Here is a 27,084-nt window from a genome sequence, read left to right on the forward strand (position 1 = left end):
TTTTTTCTGGCTGGGTGTAGACATGATGTGTCTAATCTTCATCAGGCTTCCCCGGGCTCCCATTCCTGCCTTTGAGCTGTGGTGTGCTGCCTTGTGCCCACAGGTGTGTGGGGCAGGCTGCTGGGCTGCTCAAGTGTCTCATCTCTCGGAGCTGGTGTTGTGAAGGGGTGCTTGTCCCAAATCCTGGATGTTGGCCCTGAGTTTTAGCAAAGCATACAAGCAGGATGGAGAAGGGGCTGCTGGTGGAAGCTCTCTGGGAGTCACTGTGGCTTCTGGGAATGGAGGACCTGAGCTCCAACTGCTCAGGTCTGAGCAGCCCAAACCTCTCAAGTGCTTGTGGTCAAAGTGTAGCTGGGATTTGTTCCTCGGTGAGGGGTCAGACCACTCAGATGGGCTTCAGAAAGACAAGGCTGAAATGCACAGGTGCAACAGCACATCCTAATTTACCGACTGTTTTTCATCTGTTTCTTCTTATTCTATAGATGTTTTACCTACATACAGGGTCCTATGGACATCTGAAAGACATCATAGGTGGGCAAGGTTAGCAAAGAGTTCTGGTGTTTGTAGGGCAAACCCCATATAGCTTGCCAAAATTTGGTTTAAAAAACAGAAAACAAAGAAAAATCCAAACCAACCAAACAAACAAAAAAGCACAAAAAACCTCCAGAAAACCAACCAAAACCCCCCAAACAAACAAAAACAAACAACCCCCCCCCAAAAAAAAAAAACCCAAAACCACCCAAACTGAAGCATGAGCTAGCCAAGTAAAAAAATAATTCAGTGTAAAATACATCCCTCTAATACTTGTGTCCCTGTGGCAGGAGAGAGATCTGTAGCGATCATTTTGTGAGAGCAAAGCTGCCAAGTGAAATGAAGCATACTAAATCATCAATTGTAAATTCAATGTGAGGGGATCAATGCAACTTAACAAAAGAACTTATGACCTGACATTTATAATTCTCCTATTTTCAATTATCAGTGTTTCTATTATTAAAAGAATGAAAGAACTGTGGTCCATTATTCTCTTTTCTCACTCATTTTCACAAGCCTTGGAATGAAGTCTTGCTAAGTCTTATGGTACCAAAGTGTGACCCGTGTCTCTACAAAGTCCTGAGTTCTAATTTCAAGCAAATATAGAGCTTGGAAGAAGAGAGGGGGGAAAATAACCCAAAATACTTACAAAGAATGTAGGCTGGGTGGGTCAGTTTGTTTTTGTCTTATGATTCTGATCTTATAACTGTTTTTTGCAACAATTGAGTCTGTAAATACTTTCCTTGCTCACCCATCCCTACTTCAATGCATGAAAGTTGTTCATGTGTAAACTGATATTTTTGAGTTACAGAGAGACATAAACAAAATACAAAAAAATCCCTCTAATGTTTTCAGACCTGTAAAAGGATCATGAAAACTGACAATATGGAATATAAAACTAAAGTGGAACCTTTTGTGCTTTGATGCCAGTAAATTTTAAAGTGAAAGTGGTAGTATTGTTCTTGGGAATAATTTCTAAGTATGCTTGTTACCTTGCACAGTCTGCTGTTTAATATGGATTAGTTTTTTCACACCAGAATCCCACTTGATACCCTGATAAAGATACGCTTTCCTGGAATTGCCTGCTTCTTTGGCGTGAGAAGGGAAAAAAAGAAAAAGGCAATGCTGAGCTTCCTAGAAGCCAGGAATAGTCCTTACCTTGCTAAATGCAATTTCTCCTGCTTGCTTTTAGGTGCAACACTGGCGTTGTATCAGTGATGCTTCTTGATGGAAGAAGGCTTTGACTAATACTACCAGAATAAAAACAGATAGCTGACAAAGACTGTTCAAAGGTAGAAGATGTATATTGATCAGAAATTTCATCTGCTTTGCAAATCCAAATTAGGCTGAATCGTTATACTGTCCCTCTAGACAAGGCATATCCATGCTTGTGTAGCACAACTAGCATCTATAGAAAAACTAGTACTATGATGTAGTTGTTTCATAGTGGATTATCTTCAAAAATTTCCATATCCAGCTACATAGAGATCAGTGTTAAGAACTGAACAGTGCTTGACTAATGAACCTAATGAAAAGTCTAGTGTCTCATGAAAATAAATAGTAACTGCTTCTCTTCAGAACAAATGTGCCCAAATGAATGTTTTTTCTTTTTCCACTTAATTATCTTTGAAGTACTCAATTAAGATGTTGCTCCTCAACAAAATGTTTTGAAATGAGACTGAAGATGTACATTTGCAAGCAGGAGTTCACATTTTGGAAACAAAAGTCTCCTTGAGCTTTACAGACAGTCAGTGAGAAACATCTCTCAAGTTCAGTGTCAAACTAAACCTTGATTCAGAATGGTTGGTCTCCCCCATGCCCTGTGGCTGGTGCTCGTGAGTTGGCTTGCCTGGCTTTGCTCTGTGTCCAGACGGGAGAGGCAAGAGGAAGGTGAAAAAATTGATTGGGTGTTTTGCAAAACTTGTGAAAAGTGGTTTTGAGACCATTAGCCACCTGTGCAGATGACTTTTGAGTTTTTAAGGGCAAAGTTTCTGAAGAAGAGCAAAGCTGTGTGATTGAGCCCCAACAAAGAAGGTAGTGAAGAAATTTCTACCATTGCTTTGCCTCATTGGTCTTTGAAACCCGAGTCCCAAGAGAGCCACTTAAGCAAGGAATGAGAAGAGAGTGCTAGCATGATTTCTCACATGTGTGGATTTAAAATTCCTCCCCCTTGATGTGTGTTTATAAGCATGTCATGTAGCATAAGCAAAGCATTACCAAGCTGGCAGCTTTTGGACTGGAGACTGCCAGGCCCAACCAGGCATGGTGGATGAGCTACAGGCATTTTGGCAGGCTGTTCTCCTTTTCCCTGAGTCACTGGTAGAGCTGCAGAGCAGTGTGAGAGCTGGCTAATGATGTGGCAAAGAGATGTAAGCAGAAGCTAGTGGTGACTGAAATTGGGCACTTGTGCTGGGACAACTGCTGCTGCTGGCTGCATTGCTGTAAACTTTGGTGATCAATTCTTAGTGGAGTCTCTCTTCCCCTGGTGCTTTCTTGTGCACTGTCCTTCCTCAGTTCTGCATTCCTTAAAATACCTGTTGGAATTTTTTGTGTTTGGCTTTGTTGTTAGGGGTTTTTTGTTGCTGTTGTTTTGTTCATGTGTTTTCGCATTTGTGGTCATGACTGCTATTAATTAAAAAGTGAGTTTCTGAGAAAAATATGAGTGCTTGACAAAACCATGCCGTCATCAAAGACAGAACTGCAACTCATTGAATTCTGTGGATGCAGAGTTGGGGCTTGTTTGGTTCTCAGGACAAATTTTAAGGGGATTTTTGAGTGTACTGTATATTCCTCTTCAAGGACTCAAATAAGGGGAGAGAATTACATGCTACTTCTAAGATGACCATGAGTACACCAGGATGTCTGTCGCTTGCCTGGTGATTGCTACCCCCTGCCCCAACACAGACCTGGAGAGAAAGATGTGCAGCTCCTTTGCCCATGTGTGCCCTACATCTCGCTGCTGTCCTCAGTAGCTGTCTCCTCTTCCTTTTCCTCACCCACGTATTTTCTTTTTGGATTACTTATCTTCCTTACTGAGTTTTAACAGATCAAAATCCTGCCTCCTCATTCCAAGCAAAGGTAGAGGGGTGAGAGTGGTGGAGGCAGTGCCATAAGCCAGGCAAGTCTGTGATACCCAGTGATGATGATGTAAAGTGGGACTTGGAACTGTAGATCCAGTAGATAGAGAAAAGTTGCTGTATGTGTTTCCCTGCTTCGTTTTTGCAGTTCTGTTCGTGGTCAGTTGCCAAGTAGTACTTGGAGCAATGCCTTTTAATTTCAGAATTAACCAGTAATGCCATTGTCTTGACTGCACAGAAACTGTTATTTCTTTACCTTACATTTACAGGCATGAGAACAAGCTGTTGTCTGCTAGCAGCCTAACTTGACTACAATCAATAATGGCAGTAGGCTTTCCAAGCTCCTGCACTGTCATGTTTTTGCAGCCATGATGCTGGGGTATGGGTTAGGCAGTCTTCAAAGTGAAAAAAAGCATTTTGCAAAACTTGTCAAAACAAGTTTGCTGAATCTCTCATGAAAGTCATAACAGACTGTGCCAATACCAGTAACTCTTCCAAAAAGACTTGATGGTGTCTTCTTGCTGGATTTGCTTTTGAGTGCATGATAAAGTTGCTGCTTCCTAGCCATGCAGAAATCTGTTGTCCTCAAGAGCTCACAACCACATCTTCAGAAGCTGTAGCAGAGAAGTGCAATTGCTTTTTGATGGAGTTGTCCTTGGCTTTTGAGTGAGGTCTATTAGTGATGGATGTCTTCACACTCAACAGCAGAAGATGAGGAGGAACATGATTGTCCACCTGCATATGTTGAGAGTAATGTCTGTGTGCTGTTTGTGTTGGGCATCACTGAAAGATAAAATTTTTTTGTGCAGTTATTTGTTGGGGTTTTTAAAAATTGTGTAGAAAATACTATCTTATATGAAGCAGTGGTCTTGTAAGAAGTGCTGGTGCCTTCACAGGGCTGAGGAGGGTACAGATTTATTCTGGTTCCCTTTCAAGTCAGTAATAATATATGTTTTAATCCAGTTTCTTATTTTTAAAGTAGTATACCATGACTAGCTCTGTGCTATCTCCGGTTACTGAAACAGGAGGAGATGGAGCCTGTTGAAGGTTAATCAGCAGCTGTTGTGCAGACCTCAGGAGCAGGAGAGCTGGTGCTTTGATCTGATGTGGGGGATTGACAGACAACAGAAATATCTCATTTTCAAGGGCATTTTGCTCTGCAGGAAACTAACCCCCCTGAACTGGCCTTATATCCCATGGAAACATCTTCATGGCTTTGTTCTGCTTTAAAACAGGAAAGAAAATAGTGTTATGTAAGAGACAGAACTCAGTTTATTGAGAGGAAGGTGTTAGTATTTTACTCCTGAGTGTTTTCTGAGGAAGTTGCGAATATTACTGTTAGGATTTGAAAAGTAATTTTACCCCATTAAGCTGGATTAAGTATATGCCTTGATTTATGTAAATAATCAGTTCATGAAGTTAAGGAACTGAAATTTAGATTGCATTTTGAAATAAACTTACAAAGCTGCACTTTCTTTCACTATGTACAGGGTTCAACTAGTCCTTCTCTGTAGCTCTGTCCATCCCTTTCTACACTAACATCCCTGAATAAACACTGCTGATTCCTGACTGTTGGCAGAGAGGGGTAGCCTGGCTGTCGAGAAATGGAGCCTATTGGTGGCACTGTCTTGGTGCAATTTCTGGAGTGTTCATTGATTTCCCGTTTGTACATTGTGTGTGACAGTAGTAGCCACAGACTTTTCTAGTAGGTCCCACATTCAGCCACCACTGATGACCAGATCTTCTGGAAGCCTTTTGTTGATGGAAAGCAGCACCAGAGAAGCCAGGCAGTGCAAAGGAGGGCATCTAGACCAACATTCTGAATTAAAGAGCAATACATCAGACAAATGGCCATTACTGCTTGTTTCCCTGGACTTAGATGTGGAAGAACAGGTCTGGTTTTCTGCTCAAGAGGCTGAATGGTTCATATGTGAATTGAAGTCAGTGAGGGATATTCATCTTCCAGTGAACTTTCCATTGAATAGTCTGGCCAGGCACTTAATATGGTTTTGGGTACCTAAATTTAACTGTTTTCAGTAGCCAAAGCCAACAGGGAAGGGTGAGTTTTCAGCACAATAACTGACTATTAATTTGAAATTAACAAAGTTGTGGTCTTTTTCTTGATGACTTCTTTCTTTTTGTGGCCCTTCCTTAACTGTCGTCAGTTTGTGACTTAGGAAAGAGAAGGGATGAAGATAAATGTGGTTTTGGTTATCTTTTGCATTGAAAAGCTACGTCCTGCTTGACCCAGTTAATAACATCTCTTCCTGTCTCTCAGACTTTGTGTTTGGAGCCAAGCTACTGAGGTGCATAAACAAAAAGTTCTCTAAATACATATTGACTATTGTTCCTTTCACTTTGGCAAGCATCAATAGTGGCAGCTTTTTGAATGCAGATACAGCATAACCTGCATTCATAGCTCTTCATTTAAAGCAATTTTAACTGTTTTGAATCAACTGCACTGATGTATTGACTGGATTTCACATTATAAGGTGTGAATGAGTAGCTTTTGCACTGAGATGAGAACACAGTTGTTATACAGTATCTGCTTTTTCACATGTAGACATATATACAATATATATGTTTATAAAATGTAATTAATGTGCAGTTATTTTATACAGCATAAAGCATGGGTGCATATAAAATCTAACTTGTTAATTAGAATTTTGCAATGAATGCTCCACCATTTTACTTAATTGAGATAAAGTTCTTTATTAAGTTTGTGATTTTCAGCATATATATCCAACAGAAAGTAAAAAAAGAATGGATTTTTGTCATGTCCAAGGAAGACAAGAAGTAGTGTTTGCATTTTCAGCATTAAAATCTGTGAGGTAGAAGGACCAGGACTTCTCCAGGTGGTCTTGCAGCTGTGAGATCTGCAAAGCTATTTCCTTTCAGTTTTGCAGTCAGGAGAAATTTATTTGCTACGGAAATGATGGCATACAGCTGTTCTTCTACAAGCACTATTCCAAGTATTTTTACAACCTTACTTCATGGAAATAAAAACCACTGGGCTGTAGTTAGTGTTCCATGGCTTTCTTTGCCCTATTACCACAGAAGGCTGGCTGTCAGGGAGCTCTGGACTAACCCAAGACACCAGGCTTCTCCCTGCAAAAGAGGTTGAGGTCAGTGTAAGCCACCATGTGCATGGAGGGGATTCCTTCCTCAGGTGGGTCCTGTATGCCAAGTCTTGTCCATAAATTAGGCACTGGTGAAGATTTTGTCACCAGTGCATGGCTAATGCACTGCAGAGAGATGGCAGCTGGATCAATGTCTGTAGCTTGCATAGTTGGCAAGGTATCTCTTGCCAAGACCTTTTTTTTTTTGCCCCACCCATAGGAAAAGGCCCATGGACAGACACTCCATTGTAGAGCTACCTTGCCAGGGAACATGTTGTATTTGCATTCCAGATGCCTCCAGCTTTGTGAGCTGCATTGTTCTGGCCTCCTTTGAATAGCAGCTATTGACCCCTAACAATGTACATTTGTTTAAATCAACCCCTTTCCCTGCTTTAAAAAGCTTATTATAGCACTAGCCCAACAAGTGAAGGCCCCTTCTTTTCCCCTTCACAGCCAGAAAAGATATTTTGCAGCATTAATTATTTAATTTCAAGATGGAAAACATTCTCCTCCTTCTGAGAGGCTAATTTTGAATGCTGAGGTTTTGGCAAATTTTGTTGCGGCTTAATGTTTACAAGCTTTTCATTGCTCTTGAAAGCATAAACTTCACGTTACTTGAGCTTCTGAGATGCTGGCAAATAATAAACCAGTGGAATAACAGAGGTTTGGTTGTCCTGAAACACTTGAGGAACTTGACTGCATTTTGGCTGATAGGCTTTTTTGCTCTTTATGTATGCATTTAGGTGCATTGAGCTCATGTAGAAGGAGATGGTGGAGAGTGACCAGGACAGACCTCTAGTGCCCAGCAGCAGGCTGGCAAAAGTATTTCTGGGGAGGGAGGAGGGGATGGTGTGTGCAGGCTGGGACCAACTTCTCTTTGCTGCTTAGGATGACAGTAGTACATGCATCTGCTCTTCAAGCTGTCTGGTCTCCAGAGCCTGATGGTGACAGTAGCCATCATCATTAAATCCCTTGCAATTTGTGTTTGCTGTGGAAAGCTTTGTTGTGCCTTGCTGGGAAAGCTTTGCTGTGCCTTGCTTCTGTGGGGTTGTTAGGTCAAGGCAAAAAAGACCAGTGAAATAAAAATTTTCTGAGAGCTGGACAACCTTGTAGTCCTTTCGTTTTATGCCTTAATAGTCCCACTAATAACAAAAAACCATTCAAATGTGAAACAGTGGTTGTCTGACTGAGTGGGATGGTTTAATGAGCTGAAGATTCTTTCTTCTGGTGTCCTGTGTTAAGTCAGGAGTATCTCTCATCTCACAAGGTTTCTATAGACACTACTGTTGGACATGTTAGTAAAGTGTTGCCGCAAGTTGATGGAGGTGATCCTACCCCTCTTCCCAGCCCTGGTGAGCTGTGAGCTGGAGTGCTGTGTCTGGTTGTTTGCTCCCCAGTGCAGGAGGGACATGGATATACTGGATAGGGTCTAAGAGAAGACCAGAAATATCATGAAGGTCTCTCTCCTAGGCCTACAAGCTGAGAGAGCTAGAATTCTTAAGCCTGGATAAGGCTCAGGGGGAATCTCACCAGTGTATGTAAATACCTGGAAGGAAGATAAAAGAGGAGGGGGCTCTTCTTGGTGATGCTCAGTGACAGGCTCAGAGACATTGGGCACAGGCTGAAACACAGGAGGCTCACACTGAACTTCAGGAAGCACTTTCTACTGTGGGTGTGACTGAGTGCTTTCACAGCCAGTTTTATGAGATCCTGCTTGAGCCCCTGAGCTAGAGGCTCACGAGAGGTCCCTGTCAATTTCAGCCTTCCACGATACACGAATGAAGTGAAGTGGCTGAGGACATGCAGGAATCCCAGGCAAAGCTCAGCTCACCTTGCTTTCACTGTATGGCAAGGTGGCGCATGGGTGCATCATCACATCATCTGTCTTGCTGTGCACTCATGCTTGTGGGTTTCTCTGGATCTGGATTGAAAGCACTTGAGACAGTAGTTCATGTTCAGACTCAGGTGTTTATTATGTCTTATTAGTAAAACAGTCTCACTACTGTGAGTTTGGCAGCTTTTCATTGGAAGGCACAAAATGGCCAACAATCTCTTGTTACAAGGTCTTTTAAGACTAAACTATCCAATTAAGAACTGACACCTAGATTATTTTCCCTTTTAACCCAATAACTGGTCCCAAAGAGCCCACAGTATGGACTTCTCTGCCCAATTACAAAATGCCACCCAAACCCATGAAGAAGAAGGGAGAAGAAGCATGAAGAAGAAACCCAGGATGACACCCTGTGCCCTCCATCTTGTTTCCATCCAGAACATACTAAAAATCTCAAAAGCTAATTTCTCACTAAGTGATACACCTACACTACTCTCTATAATTTATTTCACACTTTTGTGGATTCTAGTCTACCTTGAAGTCTAGGAAACTTTCTCCATGAATGAGGGTCAAAGTCAGTGCTCCCCTGGGGGTCAGGGCACCCCACAGCAGAGAGAGAAATATTCCAGGTGCCCTGGGTTTCCACACATGCTTATGGGTTTTAGGTCCATTCCATGGTGAATTAAGTGGGCTCTGCATCACCCAGCCCCACAGGGCAGCTGCAAGCCTCAGGTTTTCACTCTCAGGCACTCTTGGGGACAGTGAGCTGATGGCAGCACCTGCATTAATGTGAAAAACCCCTTTGTCTCTACATGGTGGTTGTGGTAGAAACTCCTTAGTACCAAATATGTAGCCTTCAAGTTATCATTGCTCCTGTGTCTGTACCCAAGGGACACAGGACATTTCTGTTTGCTGGCTCTGGTGCAGAGGTAGCAGAGGAAGTCCATGAGCAAAGCCCTCACATCAGCCTTCCTTCCTCTGGGAAGTGCAGGGTGAGAGGTACCCTTGAACCAGTCAGCATGGGGATGTTTGTGGTGTTCATGAGAATAAAAACAGAGCAGTGCCCTTGGTTTTTTGAAGACCAGAGTCTGATGTAGACCCAGGAGAGTGGGTGGAAGTGTTCCAACTGCTGGTTCTGGATTTTGAATTTAATGTTACAGTCTTATCTATTGCTTTTACCACTTCTGGGGAGGATCTCCCCACTGTTTCCCAGTCCCCTGCTGCCACTCACCCACCTCAGGAGCTGGCACTCTCCTTTCCCCTTCCATCTGCCTTAGCCCTGCACTTTGGAGTTTATGAACATTGCATTTGAACTGCTTCAGAATTGCTGTATATCCAGAAACCACCTGACTCGAGGTTTTGGAAGTAAAAGGGCAAATGCCCCACAGGCGTTTGCAGCATTGAAATTGGAAAGCAGTTTGTGAAAAGATGCAGGGGCAAAAACTAAAGAGGGATGCTCTTGCCTCATCTGTGTCCAGGTGAGCTCTTCCCATTTAGGGAAACCAAACAGCAAGAGTTTTTAAATCCTCCGTGAGTACTGTTTTGTCTAAGTGCTGCTATTGTCCCATCATAGAAAGAAGAATAACATTTATTCAACATTGTCTAAAAGCATATGTAACTTGTAATGTGGCTGAAGTCCATGGTAAGCTCATGAGCCACTCATCCTAAATAGGCAGCAGAATAAAAATCTGTATTTGTCTTGATTATAAATCAGGACTGCACTCCATCCACCTTAAAAAGACTTTATGTCTGGTTTCTCTGTGTGAAAATTCAGGCAAGGACAGCCTTTGGATGCTAGCTTGCAAAATTATTTTAATTGGTTTTTTTTTCTATGACTGTACACCCAAACCTTATGATTGTCAGGGTATATCCCAGCACTTTCCTACCACTCCTTTACTTTTGCTTTAGGAGCATATTTGACTGTTCTGGTGAAAAAAATCTCTCTTCTCTGAAAGCCACTAAAATACTGTTGCCCTGATATAGAGCCAGATGTTTGAAGAGAATGGAGTGTAGTTTTGGTTGGAAGTCAGGCCATGGGTCACTGCTGCTAAGTGTTTTCATTCCAGCTAAAGTCTTCTCCTACGCAGGAGCAACTTGCATGGCTGTTGCTTGTGGGATGGCTTTTACTGCAGCTGCAGCATCAGCTGTGGTCCTCCTCCCTTGTTCTCAGTGCTAGATATTTCTCTTTTCGTAATGCTGCATCTGCATCACCACCCAGGTGGTAGAGGGAACATTAAGCTCTACCTGCTCTTCTAGGCTGGCTTGTCTCACTGACAGTGTCTCCTATGCCTCCATAGCAAATATCAGTTCTTTGTAACCTTGCTTGCTACTAGTTGGTCTTTTTTTTAATCCTCTGCATTGTTGTGCAGTGAAGAGAGGAGACCCATATAAAGGGAAGTAGTTTAGAAAAAAGGTGAAAGATAGAAGTGTTGGGAGTGTCTGACTGAGGTTGAAAATAAACAGGTAGGGAGCCAGCTGGCTTTGGGGCGGATCTTCTAAACTGTGTGTAAATTCAAACAGGGTTCTGTAATTTTACATGTGCTAGCATGAGGCACATGACTCAGTGAATCAGAGGATTGGCTCCAGCTGCTCTTCCCAGCATTTAGGAACTTGTGAAAAAAAACAGGCACTTCAGTGTAGTTTTCCTGTGTTTACTGATCAAGCAGAAACCAACAAATACTTGCTAAGAGATTATTTTATTTTCTTTCACTTGCTTATTTGGATTTCTCTTTCTCTCCTATCCCTTGAGAAGTATTTCCAGAGAAAAATAGTGAGTAGAATTATTTCCTCAGTTTTTCTCTTATGTCGTCTATAATTCTGGCTTTTTTTTATTGCAGGGGTCTCGGGTCTGGCTGCGAGAAAATAATCAGCATTATCCCAGCACTGTTCATTCCTGTGCAGAAGGAGTTGTTGTATTCAGGACAGACTATGGTCAGGTATGGGCATTGCTCCTCTATGTTTTGTCTTTCTCACAACTCTGTAAAAAATAAGCTTTCACAGAATCACAGAATGGGTCAGGTTGGAAGGGACCACAGTGGTCATCTGGTCCAACCTCCCTGCTCAAGCAGGGTCATCCTAGAGCACGTGGCACAGGATTGTGTCCAGGTGGTTCTTGAATATCTCCAGTCAAGGAGACTCCACAACCTCTCTGGGCAATCTGTTCCAGTGCTTGGTCACCCTTTACCTGAAGTAAAGAAGTTTTTACTTGTGTTTAGGTGGAACTTCCTGTGCATCAGTTTCTGCTGGTGGCTTATTTTCCTGTGGTTTTGAACTACTGAGCAGAACCTAGCTCCATCCTCCTGACATCCTCCTTTCAGATATTTATACAGATTAATGAGGTCATTTCATAGTTGCCTCCTCTTGAGGTTGAATAGGCCCAGCTTCCTCAGCCTTTCTAAGGCTGTGAATAAAAGAGATTCTGCAGACTCTTTACCAAGAGGTCTCAGCTGGACCTGCTCCAGAAGCTCCATGTCTCTTGTACTGTGGATTCCAGAACTGCACACAATACTCCAGACGTGGCCTCACCAGGGCTGAGCAGAGGGGCAGGATCACCTCCCTTTACCTGCTGGCAATGCTCTTCCTAATGTATCCCAGGATACCATCAGCCTTCTTGACCATAAGGACACAGTGTTGGCTCATGGTCAGTTTGTTGTCCACCAGGATCCACAGGTTCTTCTGTGTAGGACCCTGCACTTGCTTTTGTTGAATTTCAGAAGGTTCTTCTCTGCCCAGCTCTCCAATGTGTCCAGGTCCCTCTGAAAGGCTGCACAACCTGAAGTATTGACCTCTCCTCTCAGCTTTGTGTCAGTAGTGAACTTGATGAGAAGGGACTCTATTCCCTCATCCAAGCCACTGATGAACAAATTAAATACACTGGGCCCAGTATAGAACCCTGGGGGACACCACGAGTGACAGACCTCCAACCAGACAGTGTACCACTGATCACAACCTTCTGGGATCTGCCACTCAGCCAGTTCCAAATCCATTCTACTGTCCACTCATCCAACATAACACTTATTGAGTTTGCCATGAGGATTTTGTGAGAGACAGTGTCAAAAGTCTTGCTGATGTCAAGGTAGAAAATATCCACTGTGCTCCCTGCATCCATCCAGGTAGTTGTTTCAGCACAGAAGGCAATCAGTCTGGTCAAGCATGAGTTAACCCATGCTGACTACTTCTGATCACCTTCTTGTCTCTTTTGTGGGTTGAGATGGCCTACAGAGTGAGGCACTCCATCACCTTTCCAGGGATTGAGGTGAGGCTGCCTGGCTGATAGTCTCTTGTGTCCTTCTTCTTGCTCCTTTTGAAGACTGGGGTGATTTCCAGGACCCTCCTGGCTTGTTTGCTGTGTAGCTTTCCAGCAGATGTCAGGTTAGTTAAAGCCCCCCCCATGTGATTTTGGGGCTGCTGTAATTGCCTAGAAGGACTCACCCACCTCCTCCTCCCAGTCAGGCAGCCTGAAGCAAACATGCAGAGTGTCAGCCTTACCTGTCTGCCCTTTTGTCCTGACCCATAAGCTCCTGACTGGCTCATTATCCACCCTGAGACAGAGCTCAATACATTCCAAGTGCTGCCTCACCGAGAGGGCAGCTCCAGCACTGTGCCTTCCTGGTCTGTCTCTCCTAAACAGTGTGTAGTCCTTTTTGGCAACATTCCACTGTGGGAACTACCCCACCACATCTCCAGAATCACAGTAAGATTGAAGTCTCACTTACAAAGGTGAGTCACATCTATGTCAGCATGCCTGGCACTGCACAGGCCATTCTATTGTCAAAACCCCCAGAATTATGGTGGTGACACTGGCTGTGCATTTTCTTCTTGTGTGGAGGGCAGAGTGGGAAGCTAAAAGGTTTGTGAATAAAATATTAATTTTGTATGACCTGTATGTGTGACTTGGTTTTAATAGTTATTTCTGTTGCCTCTCCAGTCAGTTGCTATGATTGTGTCTGACAAAGCTGAAGTAATGCTGCTGGGTGTGAGAGCCTTGTTCCACATAGGTTGGTCATTATGTAGTTTACTGGAGGAAGGTGGCCTCTCAAAGGTTATAATCCCTAACAGTAACAGAAAGTTGGGGCTGGCACATGGCCAAAAAAATAAAAGCATGTCTTTCAGAGACAGGGAACCCTTGCTTTCTTTACATGCCTTTCTCCAGGCAGGAAAGGAACCAGACAGAATTGCAGAGTGGCTTTTGATGGGCAAAATGTAATGTACTCATGATTAAATTGCTGCTGTGCTGGCACTGTGGGATGAAAATGATGGAGAAACCACATCAGTGAAGAAGGGAAGAGCTGTGTGTGTCATCTGTCTGGACTTCTCTAAAGCCTTTGACACAGAACCCTACAACATCCTTCCCTCTAAATTGGAGAGATAGGAATTGGATGGATGAACTCTTTGGTGGATGAGGAATTGGTTGGATGATTGCATCCAGACAGTGGTAAATTGGTGACAAGGATGTCCCTTGGAGTTCTGGACTGGGACCAGAGCTGTTTAATGCCCTCATCAACAGCATTGGCAGTGGGATAGAGCACAGCCTCAGCAAGTTTGCAGATGGCACCAAGCTGAGTGCTGCAACTGGCAAGCCTGAAGGATGGAATGCCATCCAGAGGGCACAGCACAAGCTTAAATGGGCACATGCATATGCTTCATGAAGTTCTATGAAGTCAAGTAGAAGGTCCATGCATTTGTGTTGAGGCATCCCCTGGTATCCCTACAGATTGATTGAGAACAGCCCTGCCAAGAGGGATTTCAGGGTGCTGGTGGATGAAAAGCTGGACATGAGCTGGCAGTGTGTTGACATCCCAGGAAACAAACTCTGTCTTGGGTTGTATCAAAAACAGCATTGCCAGTGGGTCAGGGGAAGGAATTCTGCCCCTCTACTGCACCCTCATGAGACCTCACCTGAAGTGCTGTATCCAGCTCTGAGACCCCCAGCACTTAAAGATCATCAGCCTGTGGAGCCATGGAGGGAGGCCATGGAAGTTATCAAAGGCATGGAATGCTTCTCTTATGAGGTCAGGCTGAGAAACTTGGGGTTGTTAAGCATGGAGAAGAGAAGGCTCCAGGGGGACCTTACAGCATCTTCCAGTAGCAATAGGGGGCCTACAGGAAAGCTGGGGACAAACCTTTCAGCAGGGCCTGTTGAAGTAGGACAAGGGGTAATTTTTTAAATAGATGAGATTAAAGAAGAAATTCTTTTTTTAAAGGGCTACGAGGCACTGGAACATACTGCCCAGAGAAGCTGTGGATACCTGAAAGTCTTTCAGGTCAGGTTAAATGAGGTTTTGAGCAACATAGTCTATTGGAAGGTATTCCCCCTTGCAGCAGGGGGATTGGACTAGATGACCTTTACAGGTCTCTTCCAGTCCAAGGCATTTTATGATTCTGTCATTCTTTTCTCTTGCACCAAGTTATTGGTGGCCAGGTTGTTGGTTCTCAGATTTAGGATGTTTCATGTTTTGACTTTCTCAACTGAAATTTGAAGTCCAGTTATGTGGAAAGGCTGAAACTGTCCCCTCTGTTGGCTTTTTCAAGCTAAAATAAGAAGGCTCCATCACATTCAAAGCATCACCATTACATTTGAGTTGCAGTGTAGAAAGGCTGTGTGTGGATGTGTTTGTTGTTACACTAACATCCTCCGGGAAATGTCATTTTAAACACATCTTTCATCTTAAACACAAGCCTTCTCCAGCTCCTTGTATGAGTCACCTACATGCTTACATGGGAGACTACCTGTAATTTTCACAGGATTTTGTAATTGGATGTGTAGCCATAAAAAGCCTGACTTTTAGAAGTGTTTTGAGCTGCAAAATCCTTATACTTAAGGGAACCACAGATGCACCTGTAAAAGGGACAGCTTGCTTTGGTGCCCTAGAAAAGAATGGCTGACATCCACCAGCAGATAAGTTGCTTGTTTATGGTGTTCTGTGTGCATGTTTTGTGTGATGTTACTGCCTTTTCACGATGTCCATAATGCGAGCTGAAACTTCAGATAATATGGAAAAAGTCTCAAGTCTTTACCATGATGCCATCCAATTGATTGCTCAGAAAACCCTGGTGTTACAAACACCACTAGGCAAAAAAGGCAAAAAATTGCCTCCTTTATTTGAGTGTGCATGTGTTAAAATCAGGTGGTGCAAAATGGGAAGGACATAGGGATTGGCCTTCAAACCTGTGATGTGGCATTCCACCTCCTCAGCAGGTCTGAGCTGGCCGCTGCACAGCCAAAGGCATAGTAGAAATTCACTGCATTTGATAACTTCAGTCATTTTCAGGGTTTATGGTTTCAGGAGTGGACTTACTGTGTAAAAGGACTATGCCAGCTGACATTGGTAATTTCTTATCTTTTCTCCCATTGCTTTTCCTGATGTGCTTTCAGACCATTCTGCTCTTGGTCTGTTTGGTTACCTATGGGCTGCGGAAGGTTGCAAGCAGGTGAAAGGGAACTGAGATAATGCTTTACTATTACCTCTGACTGTTTGGCAATCCCTGCAATGCCCAATATAACTTTGAAGAACCAGAGAGGGGAAACAAGGGGTGAGGTTGCAGAAATATGGGGTGATGATGCTTTTTGAAGCATGGTTGGTGTATTGATTCCCACATCATTTTGACAGCTGGAGCTCATGTTCAAGTCTAATGACAAACTGATGAAAACGCTGGGACCTTATCAAAGCACAGCATTGTTATTCATCTTCTCTGATTCAGTAGCTTCTACTAGACTTTGCACTTCTCACCTTTCCACTGAGCATTCTGCATGTCTTCCTATGCCATGATTGGCAGGGCAGTGAGACTGGGAACATCTGTTGCTGGAGTTGGTTTCAGATTTTACTTTTATGAGTCTGGACTTCAAGTCTTTGCCAATGTCAGTTTGCAGAATTATTAAATTTTCATATCGCACTACATTACTTCTTAATTTTTTCTTTCTGTTCTCTTGTGAGTTGCAGAAATTAATTTGCCACAAAAATCTGTAGCACCATGCAGTTGTATGCTGAAGGGGTGGTTGTAGGGAATCCTACCCAGTGTGAAGGTAGGATTATATAATGGTATTCTAACAAGCTGCGTAGCAATTTCTTGATTATCACACAGTGATATAATTCCTCCTCAAGTGTTCTTGTATATATTACCTGAGTGTTTCAGTTAAACAGTTCATTTGCTAATAATCATTTTAGACAACTGTGATACTGTTTCCTGCTGGTGTCATCCTCTGTGTGAGATGGTTGTAAAACTAGCTGATTTGATGGTCTGTGGGAAATATCCAATACATGAGATAGGTGTACTAAAATGGGAATATCACATTGTAAGTTTGGATTTCCCTGAGCAAATAGCTATGAAAAATTCATAGCTCTTTATGAAAAGAAGAAAAACGTGGCACTGAATGGGGGTAGATGAAAGCCTCATTAAATACAAGGAGGGGAAGAGTACATCAGGCCTGTGTTTCAGCACCCTGGCCCAAGATAAAGGAGTGGGAGATGAAAGGTGTGACCTCCCTCTTAGCACATGCTCACGATGCTGGGCTGCAGCTGGCTCTGGAGTAGCTCTCCAAAGCTTCCTGCAGGCTGGCCTTCAAAACAGGGAGTCTGCAGTGACTGGAAAAGCTACCATGTGCAGACAATTCATATGGTAAATATGTTTCCCTTTATAAGTACAAACTTCATGCTTTCCAGGAGAGAAGATGCTGTACTCATTTGTTAGCTAGTGGGTGGGTCGGTTGTGTTGTTTGTTTTTCTGTTCCATTACTGTAGAGAGCTGGTAAAGGGCTCTGTCCTGGATGTTTTGGAAATACCATGTCTATGACTCTACTGTATTAATACAGTATATTCATACTTAATACGAATATATTAAGTATGTCAATGAAGTCTATGAACGTTTAGAATTAAAAAAGTAGGTCCTAATCTTTCCTTGTGTGTTTAGATACACATTAGTATATAAAATGACATTACAGTTACTGCATTTTTTTTCATGTTTGAGGATATTTTTGCTGCATTTAGTTTTGGGGTTAAACTGATTTCTTCCTTAAAGGCTTTATTTACAGTAAAGCAGACATTTCCTCATTGTCTTACTGTATTTTTAATGAAGTTGTGTGAGCTTATAAAGTGCTCAAATGAATGTTTAAATAAAGTCCTAAAAGCCCTGCTGTCATTCTATGCTTTGTTTGAAATTACTTATTGTGTATATTCAGTAATCAATGGTTCCATTGAGAAAAACCTCTTTCTAGTTTCTGTCCTTTTTCTTTTTTTTCTGACTACTGTGAACTTTACTTATTTCAGATCAAAGAGGACTGCATTGTGCTCCTGACTTGTACAGACACACGTGAAGCTGTCTGCAGTGAAAGCATAGATAGCAAATACAAAAAGCTTGGGGGGAGGAGTGAGATCTTTCAGAAGAGCTGTGTTGTTTTGCATGGCATTGATTTCAAGAACATTTTTCTAGTCACATAAATAGGACTCTCTACTCTTTCTTCCATTTATACATCCAAGTATATATAAAAGTAATGCCAATAAATATATAGTCAGCACTGTAAATATATAGTCTGTGAGCTAAGGACTCTTTTTTTTTTAAAGTGCAGTTATTGCTGTTGGTATAAGTAGCACTATGTTTAAGCCTTTGAGAATTGAGGACTTCCAGAACAGCACCTAAGAACACACATTTTTAATAACATCTATTCCCTTGCAAGGGAAGAATTGTATATGTGTAAGACATAATTAATGTATGTGTGTGTGGAGGAAATCTTATCTGTACAAACTCATCCAGGGAGAAATAAAAGTTGAATCAATTGCTGCAAACTGTCCTCAGTCTGACACTAAAATTTCAGGATACTTAATTGCATACCTACTTAGCTGACTAAGAGAAACTTTTACATCGAATGTTATAAATAGAAACAGCTGACTGATAATATGCAAAAAATGTAGGCTCTTTAAAAACACATGTCATATTTCACCACTAAAGACTTTATCAGTTAAACCAGCTTTCAGTGAATTTTCTTCACAGAGAAGTCCTTCACAGCATAGTGTTATGTCAGCAAACAGAGTAGAGCTTGGTATCCTTAGTTTCAAATCAGAGGCACCTGTAAATGGTTTGGGCAGCAACAAAAGTATTTTTTCCTGTGTGTTTAAGTTATTGCAGCTCTTCTGCGGCATTTCTGCATCTCAGGAATTGGAAGGCTACAGATGTTCCTTGTTAAACACAGCTCAAGTATGTTTTCCATGGAGGTTTTCACTTTTTTTTTTTTTCTTTCTGGTTTGAAGGCTGGGAGAGTTTCTCATCGTGACCTCATTCAGAAATTGTAGACCTGGGCTTGGTTTGAGGTTTGGGGTTTGTTCTGTCGGGGGGTGGGGGGGTCCCTTTTGTTTGACTTTTGAGTTAGCAATAAGATTGTGTTGACGTTACTGTGTGGTTATACCAGGAGAGCTCATGTTTTCCTCCCTTTTGGTTTAAAATTAAAAAGAAAGCCCCAAATGCAGGTAATGGCTAAGCATTTCTCATAAGGACTCTTTTCTTTGCCTTGTGTCCTTTCTCACCCTCACTTGGGACTCTCTTGTGCTGGCCTTTGCTGTTGTGAGGAGCCTTTTTAAACAAGAGTCTTCCGTTCATATTCACAGGGCATGAATAACACCACTGAAGTTACTTGGCTTAAGTTACTGAAGTCAGTAGGACTGTTTATCAGTAAATGCTGTGTTTGGCTGCGTCCATAGCTCATAGGATCAGGCATCGGAGAAGTAAATCCTTCTGGACAAGGATTTTCTTAGCTAGCATTGAAAAGCATCATGATTACTTCTAGCTCTTCCACATGAAGGCCTAAAAATATTTCCAAACAGTGATTTTTTGGACATTTCCCTGAATTCAATATCTATTACCCTTCAAATGCACATTTACAAGGGAGCATTTTAAAGAAGCCCTTTGTGAGCTCCCTTGTATATACAGCCTCTTACGAAAATACACAAATACATGCAGTGGGCTTTGGTCTTGGCTGCTCTTAGCATTAAATGAATCCATCTCTTTTTGCAAACCTTATTTATGAAGACTTTCATGCTTTTTAATTTAATGGTGCACATGAAGAGTAGTGACTGCTGATTCCGGACACTGGGTAGCTCGTGTGTGTTTTGGGCAGCAGATCCCCTGCCTTTGGGGCTCAGGGTCAATACCAAATTCAGCAGCTTTACAGCAGGAAATCAGATTCCATCTGTCTAAACATTGTAAAGTTCATTTTATTCTCCAATCAGTTATATTTGGCTTACTTTTAATAACTCTACTGGTTAGCATACTTAAAAAATCTTGGTGCTGTGGCTATTAGTATGTTAATTTCTTGGGGGTTTTTCTGTGCCTTTCTTACTGTTGTTGTTTTTAAGGGATATGTGTGGGAGTTTTGGGTTTGGCAGATGGTGTGGGGTTGGGGAGGGCCAGAAGTCAGCCAGAGCACCTTTTAGTACTCAGGATTTATCTTCTGTGGAGAAGTGTTTACATCTTTATGTTGGATGTCAAAGTTCAGCGACTCTCGCTGCAAGCATCTGTTGGCGCGCCTGTAAACAGAGCTCGTGACAGATGTGAGCCGGCAGCTTCCTCCAGGAGCATCCGCAGGGAGCCTGGCCCCCGTGCCTTGCACAACTGCACTTGGCTGTCCCCGGGGCCCTTTGGTGGCCCAGCCTGTGGGGCATCTCCTGGAAGGAGCTGCGAGGAGGGGTGGCCGTGCCCTGCTTGCCCATGCTTGCTCCATCCCCTGCTCTTTGCAGAAAGGGGCCAGCAAAGTGAGCGACGCAGCAGAGGCTGCACGTGCCCTGCAAGCCCACGTGTCCCACAGGGCCACTGAGCTGTGCCACCCCAGCCCTCCTGGGAAGCATTTAATGGAGTGTAACTGCAATGCACAAAAGGCTCCCCGTGCCTGGTAAGGATTTCATGCAACTGCAGCAAACGTTTTCCTTAATGGAAATACTGCTTCTAAACCCCAAGTGTTACTTGTCAGTACCGTGTTTGAGCACTGGTTCAAGTGGAAGCACTCACAAATTGAACAAGTGTTTTGGATTTTTTCCATGTGTGCCATCTTCTTTTACTTTATAAATACTTGCTAATTGGAAAAATCATTAATTTGGGTCTCTTAAATTCTCCAACATGGAAATATTAAAAAGGCATTTAATTATGCTGAAAGGAGCAATATCTGTATCAGAGAATATTTTTCTGCCCCTAATTCTCAAGCTAATTCAGCTTGTCTTTTTATCCCTTTATATCAAGGGTGATATTTTTACATGTCTGCCATTCTCTGAATGTTTGTTAAAGGGTAATAGGGAAAGCCTCTTTTGTGTGTAGTTTTCCCTGAACTATGTATCTATTACATAAAAAATACAGAGCAAGTTATGAATTACTTCTTGGATATGTTGCACATGTTCTGTCCTTACTTTTTTCCTGTTACTTCCCTTTCTGCCAAAACCACTATCAGTTTGATTGATTTCAGGAAGGGGAAAGTTTTAATCCTGAAGTGAGATATTTTAAAAGAAAGGCTGAATTGTAAAAAATCCACCAATGCAAAACAAAACAAAAACTTAAAAACCAAATCCCCAAACCCATCCCAACTGCCTGACCAGGGTGATGTTATTATCCCTGCAGAATGAACTTTCGGGCTATCAGTGTGTGGCCAGTTTTGGTCAGAAGTCAGGGAATTTGCAAGTAAGCAATCAGGAGATTTCTAATGCACAAATGATGGGGGCAGGAGGGCTAAGCAATGACCATAAATAACTACCTTAATGTTGGATTTTCAAGGGTTTTGTTCTGTGCTGCCTAAACAGAACAGTAGTCTTTGCACTAGCTTTACTGAAATTAATTTGTTTGGCATTAGTGTGGCCATTGTTAAGTGTTTTCCTACCCATATAAATTTAATCTTTACGAACAAAAGCATTTATCTGTGAGCAGAGTTGTTTTATGCTTTTTACAAGGCCTGACTGAAAGCAGTTGGCATCTGAGACACTGACAAAGAGGTACTTTCTGCATCCCCTCTGGTTTGCTGTGGCCATGTAATGGTTGTGGCTACGTAAACAGTTGAGATGTCAGTCTTCTCTCTTGCTTTCTGCAATGAAAATCCAAACCATCTGTCTTTTTTTGGTGCCTTTATTATGCTTGTACTAAAGATAGCAAAACTCTTTGTTTTAAGATTAAAGCAGATGTACACAGGCTGCCATATTAATTTCTTTTGTAAGGGAACACAGTTCAGCTGTTCACAAAACATGGGAAGGAATTCAGGCAGCATCGTGCCAAAAAACGATGACAACAATGAATCTGTAGCTCCATGATGAACAAGCTTGTCACTTCGGTTGTTCCCCTGTTCCTAAATTCCCTTGGATGTGAGGCTGGTCTCATTGTTCAGCATTGTTGGTGTTTTTAGGAACATATGGTTTAGGTTAAGCACAATTACATGCGGGGATACTTCGCTCTGCAACAGGGCATTGCTCAGTTTTGCTCTGGTGAGGCTTTGTACCTTACAGTGCGGATAAATGGTGGGTCTCCCCTAAGATTTTTACTTGGAGAGATTAATTGAGCAAAACACAAGTGGCCTAGACCACCCTATTTTTTATTAAATGGATTTTTAAATTTCATAGTATTTTTTTAAATTAAAAAATGACTGAATAATTCTGGACAGGATTTTACACAATGATGGCTTCTGAGAAAATGCTAGTGCATCTGCAAGCACCATTTAAAAAAGTTGATAGTGGTGTCCAGAGTCCATTGTCTCTCTCTCCTTTACAGTCAGCCCCCTGGGAGCCACTGTTTGGAAGAGCCATGTCCAGTCCCACCCCACTTCTCCATCAGGGACTGAAGACTGCACTTATGGGTTTGAGCAGTGAAAAATCTTTTTTTTACGTTGCTATTTCAAGTCATTAGAATAATTTTAAAAAGTGTAGCCATTGGGGAGGTGTGTGGGGTACTGCATTAGGTGATCCCAGCCCATGGGCTGGACAGCAGGTATGATGAGGTGAAATGATGAATCTGTAGGAAAGGAGACTGTGTCTACTGGCAGCTCCTCTGGGGAAGGCTGCAGTGCCTCTGGCTGCATGGTGCTGGTTCTGTAGATGGAAAGCTCATCTGATCTTTGCCCTATCCTGTGGTCACTCAAGCAGTTCCTGAAATCCATGTTACCTCTGTGTACAAGAGAATACAGAAACAAAGGGGAATCTTCTGCAGCTCCAGGTACTCTTCACTATACGAGCTGACTTTAAGCAAACTAAATCTGAACAGCCAGACTGGTATTTCAATGCCAGATCACTTTCAAATCTTGGTGTTTGAAATGCTGTTTGAAAGATGAGGTACTTCTTGCAGAGCTTCAGGTTCTTTAAGCAGGCAACATAGGAGCTTCCCTTTGTGATAAGATGTGTCATTGCACCTTTGGGAGCCTCATGACATTTGTATTCTTGAACATTTCAAAGTGACTTGTTTGAAAACGTCAAGTGTTCTCATGAGAACACTATCAGAGCAAGATTTCCCCTGAAGCATTTCTGCAGTGTGATAATAAACTCTTTCAATGTTAGCTGCAAAAGGAACTTTAAGTGCTCTTTCATAGTGGTGCTTTTATTTATGCTAAACCAGGGGAAGAAAATGTTAGTGTAGGTCATGTGCCTCCTCCTCATCCAGCACTCTTTATTTTGTAAAACAAGCCAGGTCCTGTTTAGCGTACACATGGTGAGACGATTTAAGGAGATTTATCTACCCAAGCTGACTTTACCAAGAACAGTCACAAAATGTACATGGGGAAAACCCCTCTGTGTTGCAAAGTCATACCCTGGAGAGTTCAGAAATGCTGCAGGGCCTCTTTTTGCACTGTAGAAAAAGCAGCGTGCTGCCCCTTTGCAGCTAGGTGGTTGTGGCACACACTGGAGAGGAGAGGGACCTGTACCAGGGGGAGCAGTATCAGTCATCTCTAAGCAGCTTCTGGATGTTCTGGAGTTATAAGGATGTGTACAAATGGGGGTAGAAATAAAGAGTGTTTCCTCAAAGCGCCCTAGTAGTCCTCCTTGTTCATTTCTTTTGTTTGTTTGAGGGGATTTTTTTTGTGCCTCCTACCTGCCCTTTGTTCTGTCTTCCATGCATGGGCTCCTGTGCTTTTATTTATTTGGTCTCCCCAAGCTTCTGCTTCAGATTCAGCTCCCATTCATCATTCATCCTGCTCCTTCATCCCTGCAGCCTCGCTCCCTGCTTTTCTCTCTTGACACCCAAGTACACGTGTGCACACGTCGGGGCATGGGGCAGGCTGGCAGTTCCTGGGCTGGGAGCATGGGATCTGTCTGGGTGGGTGATGGACCCACTGCCCTCCCCAGCTGGGAGCACGGGATCTGTCTGGGTGGGTGATGGATCCACTGCCCTCCCCAGCTGGGAGCACGGGATCTGTCTGGGTGGGTGATGGATCCACTGCCCTCCCCAGCTGGGAGCACGGGATCTGTCTGGGTGGGTGATGGACTCACTGCCCTCCCCAGCTGGGAGCATGGGATCTGTCTGGGTGGGTGATGGATCCACTGATCCACTGCGCTCCCCAGCTGGGAGCACGGGATCTGTCTGGGTGGGTGATGGATCCACTGATCCACTGCCCTCCCCAGCTGGGAGCACGGGATCTATCTGGGTGGGGGATGGATTCACTGCCCTCCCCAGCTGGGAGCATGGGATCTGTCTGGGTGGGTGATGGATCCACTGCCCTCCCCAGCCAGCAGCAGGGCAGTGGGGGGACCTCACTGTAAAGGCAGAAACCTCAACACAGCAGCAGCCCCACAGAGCCTCCTTCAGCTCACGAGGAACACAAGGATCAGATGCCCTGTTCATCCTCCATTCCAGGCTCTGGTCAGGGACAGCATGAACAGCATGTTGGAGCTGCCAAGGGAAGCTCCAGGAGCTCTTGCTCAGCAGCATCCAGAGCATGCCAAGGGCAGGAGGCCTTTCCCAAGGTGTTTGGCTGCTAAATGTCTGAGCCTCTACTGAAGGCTTACTGTAGGATTTTTCTCCAGTGATTTGTAACTTTGTAGAGCTGATGACTTTTACAGGAAAGATAAAATCTTGCCTCTTGGAAACAATTGTTCCATTATTAAGTTAAACGTGCCTCTCCAAAAAATGGCCTCGGAGAATGTTCATGTATCAAATCACCAGAGTTATTGTAGGCCTCAATGACACAGAAGTACTGTTTTGCCTATGATGATAAAATAAGCTACTTTGAAAAACCATGCATTTCTAGTGAGATGTGTTCCTGCCACTGAATACTTGTCCTAAGCTTTCCACATGTAGCAGAATTGGGAAACAGATTTGGGAAGGGACCAATCTTAACAGGTAGAACTGACACAAGCCTATAATGAAAATAATTACATGTATTTTACTGCTGATTATTTCTCTCTTGAAAGAATGTTTTTTCACTAGCATCAGCAAGGAGTTCTAATTAGAAGAAAATAATAAATCCATTCCATTATTAATGCTGCTTTCAGGCAGGCATCTAATATACATTGAAATCTGATGGTCAGACTTCATTGGCGTTATCAGTGCATCATTAATGGTTTAAATGGAGTTACAGAGGGCTTCTGTCACCACAAGATTTCCCCAGAAAATGTAAAGTTCTGACAAGGATACTTCAAGGTCTGCTAGGCATTTGAAATATGTTAATGTTTTTCACATGTGCTCAGTGGGGGGGGAAGAGAGGGCAGTATTGCTGTGTGACCAGGAGAGCAAAGGGAGTGACCAGGAGAGCAAAGGGAGCGTGACAAAGGCTCAGTAAGTCCAGCACATGAGCATGTAGTTCTAGGAATAATGTGAGCACTGCACTGGGTTTGTACATGAACAAAACCCTTGATGTGGCTACGGGCTGCAGCCAGCAAAGACTGTGCAGAAGGTGAACAGGAGGCCAAGAAGCATAAGGCTGCTGGGGGTCCATTTTTTCTTAAGCAGTACCCTTGGTTTTCTTCTGGGCATTTTAAAAAATTGTTTTTCTGGACATTTTTTAAAATGCTTGCCCTACATTCCCTGCGTGTGACTGTGTTAACAGATCAGACCAGATGCTGCTGTGAATATTCAATTACTCCAAATTGGTTGCTGATCTCTGTTAATCCCAAGCATGCTGACAGTGTACGTATCAAATGCATTTGTTCATATTTCAGAAATGAGCATAGCTATTGCAATGCAGTGCAGTGTCTTAATGCCCCTAATATGCTGATACAGCTCTTCTGGAAAGTATTGTCATGTGTACATCTGTTGTATAAATGATGAAATGGGGAAATGTGTGTGTAGGTGCTCACAGATATATATATCTGAATTGTTTCTTAAAATCAATGGACTTAGAATGTGTTTACTCTGCATCACATGCAGGTCCATATCTGTAGAAAAATGCTGGACAACAGTAGCCTACAGAAGTTTTCGAAGTGAAGGCTTGATTTTTCAGTTATAGCTTCATGCTGATGCTAGATTAAAGCAAAACCCGAGACCTTGGCTAAAGAAAACACAGTCAGGTAGAGTAGTATTCAGCTTGTGGTATTGATAAGCTCCACAGATGCACTTTGAAAAGTCCTTGAACATTGCTACTTGAGTCAGTGCTGTTTGAATATGAAATCCTTAAATCTGACTCTCTGCAAGCTGAACAAACAGCGTACTGTACATTATGTCCTTAGAGCAGATTAGGCAGCTCGAAGTCGACAAAGATTCAGACACCACAGAGATTCAGAGCTGTGGAAGCTGCTCTCGAGTCATGCATTTTTTGCATAACTTCTAACTTGTGTGCAACCATGATGCTCTTATCAGTTTCGGTGTTGATGTTATGTAAATATTAAGCACCTTATCACATGTGGTTCAAGGTTGCAGTTACAAGCAGTGCTTCCTCTATTTATGTATGAAAATGGAAAGAAATGTCTTATTAGAAGTGTGCAATTGAATAGCAAGCCAGGGACAAGCATTACCACACTGACATTTGTAAAGCAAACTCACCTTTGAAGTGATAGCAATGGGAAACAGTAGCCAATTCTCTTTTGTTGAAAAATTTCTAAAGGGACAGACTAATTTTTATAATGGAAGATGAAATTAACTGATAAGGAAGCTGTTGGAACCTGGCTCCAGGTTTTTTCAACACTGGTAAGTGGTATCTTGAGCCGTTAGGACCTGTGAATTAATGGTGCCAGACTTTGCCATGTGAAAGGGAATCCAGTCAGCCTCTTTCCCTTACACAGCACAGGTTTTACTTCTGTTTTTAGTTTGCATTTGTGATTATGTGTCAGTGATCAAAATACACTAGTAGAAGTGTTACTCTGTCCTGTCACCTCCATAGTAGCTCAAGTGTGGAGGGATGTAAAGTAGCAGGTCCTGCATTTGCAGCAGGACACAACAGAAGCAGGTGAGTTACTGGCTGAGGTGACCCCCTCCCAATCTGAGCATTAACTTTTCTTGGCAGGCATAAGGGGCAATGTCGTGGGTTGACAAGGAAGTGAGTTTTTTCGAGAAGTTATAGTCAAAACAATTAGTGGTCAGATTTGAATAGTGACACCTGTTGTAAGCACTGAAGACGTGGACATCCCTCTGAGAACACAGAGGGTTA

At 42.8% G+C, this 27,084-nt stretch overlaps 1 protein-coding gene across 1 annotated transcript in view; it reads left to right on the forward strand.

Annotated features, from left to right (window-relative positions):
* The window catches only part of MYO10 (myosin X), a 163,405-nt gene that overhangs the window by 24,146 nt on the left and 112,175 nt on the right, over positions 1-27,084 (forward strand). The window contains exon 2 of the mRNA XM_054629809.2: positions 11,396-11,494. Within this exon, the coding sequence (XP_054485784.2) occupies positions 11,396-11,494 (99 nt within the window). The remainder of the gene's footprint in view (positions 1-11,395; positions 11,495-27,084) is intronic.

The sequence above is a fragment of the Agelaius phoeniceus genome, chromosome 1 (genome assembly GCF_051311805.1).
Source record: "Agelaius phoeniceus isolate bAgePho1 chromosome 1, bAgePho1.hap1, whole genome shotgun sequence".
Taxonomy (NCBI): Eukaryota; Metazoa; Chordata; class Aves; order Passeriformes; family Icteridae; genus Agelaius; species Agelaius phoeniceus.